A 7,615-nucleotide genomic window follows, 5' to 3' on the forward strand; every position below is an offset into this window, starting at 1 on the left:
TTTAACCGGTGTTCAATTGGTCTATTTTGGAGCCTCTCTGGATAACTGCACCGACGCTTGAGTTTGATTTTGTCGGATCATCCGGTGTACTATCGCCGGTTGAACCGACACTGTTTAAACCGTAGCGTCGGTTTAACCGGTGAGTGATTCTTATCTGCTGCCGGCTCTGTGACTTCGGTTGAACCAGTGAAGATCTTCTTCGCATGTCGGTTTAACCAGTGTTCATATACCGTGCTATTTTTGCTGCTTGCTCTCCGCTCTTATCCGATCTCTTCGCGTCTTGCTCCTAGAGTTTTTGCTTGGTGTCTAGCTCAGCTATAGCTACACTTTGCACACTCTAGAAGAGAGGGTTTTGGTGTAATCTTGGGACTTGACCAAATCGGTTTCGCTCGTGAATTTTTAATTGGCTCCCATTTACTCCCCCCTCTGGTCGCCTTTTCGGTCCCTCGGTCCATGGGCCACATCTCAAGCCAGGAGCCCCATTTCCTACCCTTTTGTATATTGAAAACAACTTCGGCGTCTGGCCTTTTGGCTCACGTTTAGAGAAGGGACAGATTTTCATACGGGCTCTGAGAAAACTGGTCCAAAGCGTACAAAATTCTTAGCCAACTCCCACGTCCAGCTTTGCACGCCGCCGTCGGCATCCGAGGTTCTAAACTGACAACACCTGTTCCAGCAAGCAACAGCACAAGCAGGAATGCAGGATGCTTTCCTCTCCAAGAACGGAACCTCCCTCCTTTTGTCAGCCTCACGGTTTGACAAATCCGCGATACCGTGTGCAACATGCAAACAATCCGTTCCAACATGCCCGTTGCTGAAAATAACTGTACCTATGGTACGACCGGACAACGTTGGTAGCCTGCTTGCCAAGCCATACTTCAGCTGAAACTGGTTTCTACAATTCAGACGAGTTTTGCCTGGATTTGAAACCGGAAGGATCATAAGTAGATCAGTTCAGAGTCTAGATGAATTTCCAGGTACAAAGAAACTATATTTACATTCGCTCCAGTAGCCTACAGCCTACTTACACAAGGTTCAAGCATATGCCAATCGAACGAGAACAGTTAGAAGCGGAAGCACACCTCCATTCCCAGGGCCAAGAGTACCTGCAAGACTGCAACATCTAGAATGCCTCGCAATTGCGATCCTACCGCCAAAACAACTTTTGACCCATTTTCTTTTCTATTTCCACATATTCCATTTTACATACATATAAGCAATGACAATGGACGACTATAGCGAGATCTATATCAAGCCATGAAGCAACGCATGCAAAAAGAAAGAACGAAAGAAAAAACAAAAGAACAAGATGCCCAAAGAGGTGGCAAAAAAGCAGAGGCTGGAGAGGGGGGGGGGGGGGGGGGGGGGCAGGCCGAATGGCAACGCAACAGAAAGGGGCAGCCAGTGAAGCCTCAAAATTAGGGTTACAACTTACAACCATGCCATCCCTTGCGCATGCGCCCTACCATGATGAGCTTCTGTTAGAGACACGGCCATGGAGAACATCATCTGCTCCTCGATGCTATCTGGACGGAAGTGGCTCGGAGCCATGGCAAAGTTCTCCGCAAAAGGTAATGGCTGCATGGTCCCTGCGTCTGCCATGATATCCGATCCGGCATAGCTTGTTCCTGCCTCCGCGCCCTCCGACCAGTGGTCGGTTGAGCACTCCCCCTCCTCTCGTACTGATTCTCTGCTGCAGCTTGGTGCAATCCCGCTCCAGGTGTCTAGTGAACTGTTCTCGACAGCGCACATGCTTCCACCGGACATGTTGCATGGCCGGCGGATCATGTCATAAACTGGGAATGTGCTACTGCCAGCCATGTAAGAGAAATCCATGCTGGGTGGCTGGTGCTCAGCCAAAGCCGCAACCGCACAGGAATACCCACCGGGATGAGGCATTTCCATTGGAGCAGCTGGAAGGAAAGCCTGCCTTTCACGTGTCTGTGGCTCAATTACAGGGAAGTAGCTGCCACAAACAGGATTCACTAGATGTCCTTGTTCCTGCTAAAGAAATAAAAAAACAGATATAAATTTTGCTTTGCCATAGTAAATACATAGGTTTCAAAGATTAGATTATGGTTTCAATTTAACACGCTTAACAAAATCCAATCTCAAAAGGAGTTTTAGAAGGATCTTGTCATGACAAACAGCCTAGGAGTAACGTAAATGTTGTCATTCATCAGGTTTCAGGTATCATATAAAATGCCCTGACAAGCAACTACTTCTTGAAGTCATTCCAGTAAATACTATGTATGTACTCTTGGCCACAGTGCCCAGATGTTCTATGTTACTCAGATGCAAATTACTGGCTATCGCTTGCAAGTTGAAAGCAATAGCAAAAAACTGGCACACAGCTGGAACTTCATGCAAGTTTCAAAGGAACTGCTAGCTTTATACCAATAAGACAACTGTGCACAAGACTAAGTAAACAAACAAAGCGCATCCACTATAATTTCAGTTTAGTTAATCTACCTTCAGGCCCTGAAAAATGCTACTCGTATAAAATGAAAGAAGAAAGATTGTGAAAGGATCAATAACCCTCAGACAGACCCAAAACCATATGAACTCCAGTAATTTGAAAATAACATCTAAAAAAATATTCTTGAGTTACCTTAATTAAGAGCAAATACAGAATAGCAGGAAACAACAATGAGTATGAAAAAAAAAACTGTCAATTCAAGCTCCAAAAGTGTCTGCACAAACTAAATCTGGCGCTAAGTACCAGAAGTAAATTCTCAAAGCACAGGGTCAAATAACTGCACATCATATTTAGTTGCACAGATCAAACAAATGATGCCTAGAACAGATATGGTACTGGCCCAAAAGTAACACTGCAGTATGTTTTGTATTAGCCAGCATTCTGGCTACGCACAATCAGGCAGCTCTTGACCCAACTGGCACCAAAAGGCAAGAAGAAACAGTAGACTTTCAAGATTTTTACTCTTTTTTGCACAAGAGTGATTGCAGACAAGACAATTTGATCAACAGAAATTGTTCAAACAGCCCTAACTCCATTCATGCAACAAAACTACACTGTCCATTCCCTAAACTAGCACCCAAAACCAAGGCATGTTTGAAATCTACATAATTAGCTAAAAATCTAGAGTTGCGACGTTAGTTCATGCAATCATCATAACATACAATCAATTCAACTTGATATTCAGAACACAGAGAGCTAATATTACATAGAAAAAGAAAACATGAACAACCAAAATCTGGATCACAATGAACCACTATGAATTAAGATATGCACTACTATGTTTGTGAAGCTCATAGAAAACTGCTACATAATAATTGGTCCAACAAATTAGCATTCATAATATTATTCAAGTCATTAATTCCTACTCACTAACCTGAATGGAACGCCAAATTGCTTCCATAACCATCATATCCTCCAGATTCATGTCAACGTTGTCATCGCTGTCAGCAAAACAGGCAGCATGGTTGTTAGATGCCAATTTGATATCAACAGTTACACATACTTTCTTGTCAAAAGAAGAGACTAAGTCTCAATAATATATAAACTTGCAAATTCCAAGCTGCAACAAAGAAAGCTTGAATGTTTTCATATGAAACATCAAAGAGATAAATTAAACATACCGGTTATGCCTAGAATGGAAAGGCCGCATGCTAGTCTGGTTAGAGCATGAAGGTTCAGATGAACAGCATTCTGTTCCTTGGTCAGCACATTGATATGATGGCACTGAAAAGGACATGACAATATGGCAGTGTAGGTTATTAGATTAAGTTGCAGAAAGTTAGCATTATTAGGTGAGCATGTTAGTCACATCCATTGCTAACCTGAAAAGGATGTACTGCAAATATCTCGATACTCCACTTCTTTTGTTGGGGTTACAGTCCTGCTAGAAGAACACCTGCTCTGTTTTCTTTTCATTTTAGCATCTTCATCTTCAATTTCTTTCTGGCGAATCCTCAACTGTGCTTCTATGACTTTCTGCTCTTCCTGCAATATGTTATACATAAGCTAAAGAAATGCAAACTGCATCTAAATATTATATAGAAATTGACAACTTATAAATGGAAGATGATGGCATTAAAAGATAGGACATACAAACTGCTCTAAACTCCTTTCCTCCTTCGTTTTCACACCACGATATTCCACAGCATAATTGGGTGTTTTGCAGAATGGGCATCTTCAATGGTTAAGTATTTTTCATGAGAATTGAGAAGGCACATGGAATACCAAAAGTATGAAACTAAGACAAGAGATGGAATAAAGGATACTCACTGTGTAGGCCGAGCATTATGAGTCGGTTTCATTTGAAGAAAGCACTCTGTAAAAATGTTGAGCAAGATATGTAACGGATATTTGCAGGTGATGGATGGCTGGATGCCTGGATCGACTGTGGAGAAGATGTATTACCTGTACATATCCCCTTCGAGCAACATTTTGAACGGTTGAGGCTTGGATAGTACTGCAATACACAAAAACAATATTTTCAGGAAAGGATTCAAGGATAAATCAGAGAGTGGTTGCACAAAGCAACAGTTTTCTATCTAGTAGTTACACCCAAATAACCTGAATGCTAAAACACTTTCAAGATGCCACAGCACACCTTATTCTTCGCTACCACTGACTAAATTCCACAAGCATTTCGGAAGGTAGTTATCAAAACACAGTAGAATTGCAGTACAGGCCCAATTACGGTTGCGTTAAAAGCATCTGAAGCCATATGAATGCAAGAAGAAATAATAACGTTTCCAAATCTCCCTATGATCCTGGAATGAGCTACCCAAAATGTCCGTGAACAAAATTATCTCATCCAATAGCGTAACCCTTTTGATAACCAATAACCTAAAAGAAATCACATTGAAACAGACACATGCTAACACTGTATAGCAGGAGTTTTGACAGTTTTCAAGTTAAGAATGTCCAATACCCTGGTACAGGGCTAATTATTTGGTTTGGAATTAGGTTAGTTTCTTGCAAGGCTCGTATCGTAATACACCCATCCCAGGAGCATCTAAAAATACTACCTATTTCAAGAGACGCGCCAGCATGTTACAACACTACAATCACATAGGAATACAGAGCAATAGAATAGACTTAAGCTATATTGCTCTAGGAATTAATATCAATGTCACATTGGCACTCAAAGCCTCGTATAGCACAACAGTTAAAAGGGCTTACCCAGTGCCGTAGGCTTCCCGCACTGTGCGGGGTCTGGGGAAGGGTTGTCTTTAAGCCCCAAGCCTTACCCACACAAATGTGCAGAGGCTGAGGCTCGAACCCGGGACCTTCCGGTTACAGACGGTAGGCTCTACCGCTGCACCAGGCCCGCCCTTCGTATAGCACAACAGTTAGCCGTCCAAAATAAATTGGGAAAAATTCTCCAACCAACATGATCAAAGCATCAAACGAAGTATAATAACCATCTTAGGATGGCACATAGTAGCACATTTTGCACAATGTACGTATACTGATGTCCTAGCAGAGCAGCTGATACAACATCGACACCATTGCTGCAGTTTGCAATACTTGCTGGTGACTCGAGGTACCAAGCAGAAACAGTCAAGTCATGAAAAACATGCAACTGTACTAAACCCTCTGCTGGTCCTAAGAGCTTCCAGAGACTCAACCTAAATATATCCTGGCGGATTTCTCACAATGTGCGTACAGAAGCAGAGCCGCAGATGCCAACACAGGCGCACAGAGGAAAAATACGACGCCACTGTTAACTGCACTTTGCAGGACTAGCGGACAAATTGTGCCATTAGCCTAGAAACGGGCCTAAGGCTCTGTTTAGTATCCCACCCCATAAACCGTAAACACAAAAAAAATGTAATATTTCAACACATACATGGAGTAATAAATGAAGTCTATTTACAAAACCTTTTGCATGGATGGGCTGTAAATCGCGAGACGAATCTAATGAGCCTACTTAATCTATGATTGCAACAGTAATGCTACAGTAACCATCCGCTAATTATGGATTAATTAGCATCATCAGATTCGTCTCGCGATTTATAACACATCTGTGCAAAAAGTTTTGTAAATAGACTTCATTTAGTACTTCAAATTAGTGAGATTCTTTCGCAAAAAAAATTTGCGTTTCAACTAAACAGGGCCTAAGTGTACTGAGAACCCTGGTCCTCGGAGCTTCCAGAACATCATCTAGAACCACGTGCCCGCTCATCGACCCCCGCGGCAACGGCACTCGGAAATCCAACAGAACCAACCGCTAATCGACCAGACAAACCCCCGCCAGAGCTTCAGGTCACCCGCGCTCGGGCACCGGAGCCGCGGCGAGCGCGACCGCCGGAATTGGCAGGAGGGTGGCGCGGGAGGGGGGGAGGCGAGGGCGGGAGGGAGATCTCCCCGCGCGTGCTTACCAGGAAGCAGATGGGGCATTCCTCGAGGTCCCCCCCGCCGGCCGCGGCGTCGTCGGCGCCCGGGTAGCAGGGCGCGAGCTTGGCCTCGAGGATCAGCTTGCGCAGCTTCTTCTGGTCGATGTCCCTGTGCTCGTAGAGCCCCTGCGGGCGCGTGAACCGCTCCTCCACCCCCGCCTTCCGCCGCCCGCCTATCCGGTTCCCCATCCCTCCCAGATCCGCCGCCGCCGCCGCCGCCGCCGCCGGAGGCGAAACCCTGGCTCCGCCCGCCCGCCCGCCCGCTCCCGCACTGGCGCGCCCCCCGCCGTCACCGTAGATACATACGGCGTATACGCAGCAGCGGGGGAGGGAGGGGTCAGGGGGGGCGTATGCGCTGTCGCAGCGGGCGAGGCGAGGTGGGAGTGATTTTAAAAAAAAGGTTTTTCCTCGGGGCGGGTGGGGGATGAAAGGAAGCGGGGCCAGGCGGCAGAGGCGAGCAAAAGAGAAGGGGGGCGGAGGCGGGGCGGGCGCACGCTGCACGCGACGGCCGCAGCAGCGGCAGGGCAGCAGCTTCTGCGGTGCGGCTTCCCCCTTCTTTCTCCGCCTGTAAACAAGCTGCTGCCTGCTGGGTTACTATAATGAAACGGGGGACCTCCCCACCGGCAGCAGGGCCGCGGTTTGCAACGGGCAACTGTGGAGTGGAGTGGAGTGGAGTGCCGACGGGGGTTGAGGGCGGTTTTTTTATTTTTTATTTCTGTTTTTCATAAAAATATATTTTCGATTTGGAAATTTACAAAAATATACTCCGGCCGCCCCGCTGCCGGGCGGCAGGGGCTTACCTGCAAAAAAGAAGACGAAAAAAATTTGCAGACCGGTCCCTGGGGACCGGTCGCCCGGCAGCCGGGCGGCCGGCCTCCCAGGCCGCCCGGCTGCGAGGCGGCCGGCTTTTTTTTTTTACAATTTAGCCCTTTTCGCGAAATAATTTCACATATGTGTCCTTTTTGTAACTTTTTGTAGAAATAAACCCTGGGGGTCGGCGTTGTAATATGTGGCCCCGAGATAACACGTCTTGGCGCCACAGATCACGGCGCCGAGGTGCCATGCACGCACAAGCAATCTAGTGAATCTTCGAACTTGCCTTTAATATTTTCGGACATTTTCAGGAGACTAGAATACTGTGAACCACACATCAAATATAACGGTAAGAATTAAGAACTAAAAACTGCATTACACAATATAAACCATAGGAATTACATCATAATACAACATTAATGAAACACACATC

General features: G+C 45.7%; 1 protein-coding gene across 2 annotated transcripts; it reads right to left on the reverse strand.

Annotated features, from left to right (window-relative positions):
• Window positions 1-941: 941 nt before the first annotated feature.
• On the reverse strand, window positions 942-6,800 carry LOC120695775 (E3 ubiquitin-protein ligase GW2). 2 transcript variants are annotated; one of them, XM_039979015.1, is made up of 8 exons: window positions 6,355-6,800; window positions 4,385-4,436; window positions 4,250-4,295; window positions 4,073-4,154; window positions 3,802-3,964; window positions 3,601-3,703; window positions 3,354-3,420; window positions 942-2,001 (listed from the first exon to the last, which is right to left on the reverse strand). In XM_039979015.1, exons 1-8 carry the CDS (start codon window positions 6,556-6,558, stop codon window positions 1,432-1,434), a joined length of 1,287 nt encoding a protein of 428 aa, XP_039834949.1. In that variant the 5' UTR covers window positions 6,559-6,800; the 3' UTR covers window positions 942-1,431. The 2 variants fall into 2 exon arrangements, with proteins under 2 accessions (XP_039834949.1, XP_039834940.1); XM_039979006.1 differs by having other exon boundaries at window positions 942-2,004; window positions 6,355-6,795.
• Between the last annotated feature and the right edge of the window lie 815 nt (window positions 6,801-7,615).

This window comes from Panicum virgatum, chromosome 1K, assembly GCF_016808335.1.
Source record: "Panicum virgatum strain AP13 chromosome 1K, P.virgatum_v5, whole genome shotgun sequence".
In the NCBI taxonomy this organism is placed as follows: Eukaryota; Viridiplantae; Streptophyta; class Magnoliopsida; order Poales; family Poaceae; genus Panicum; species Panicum virgatum.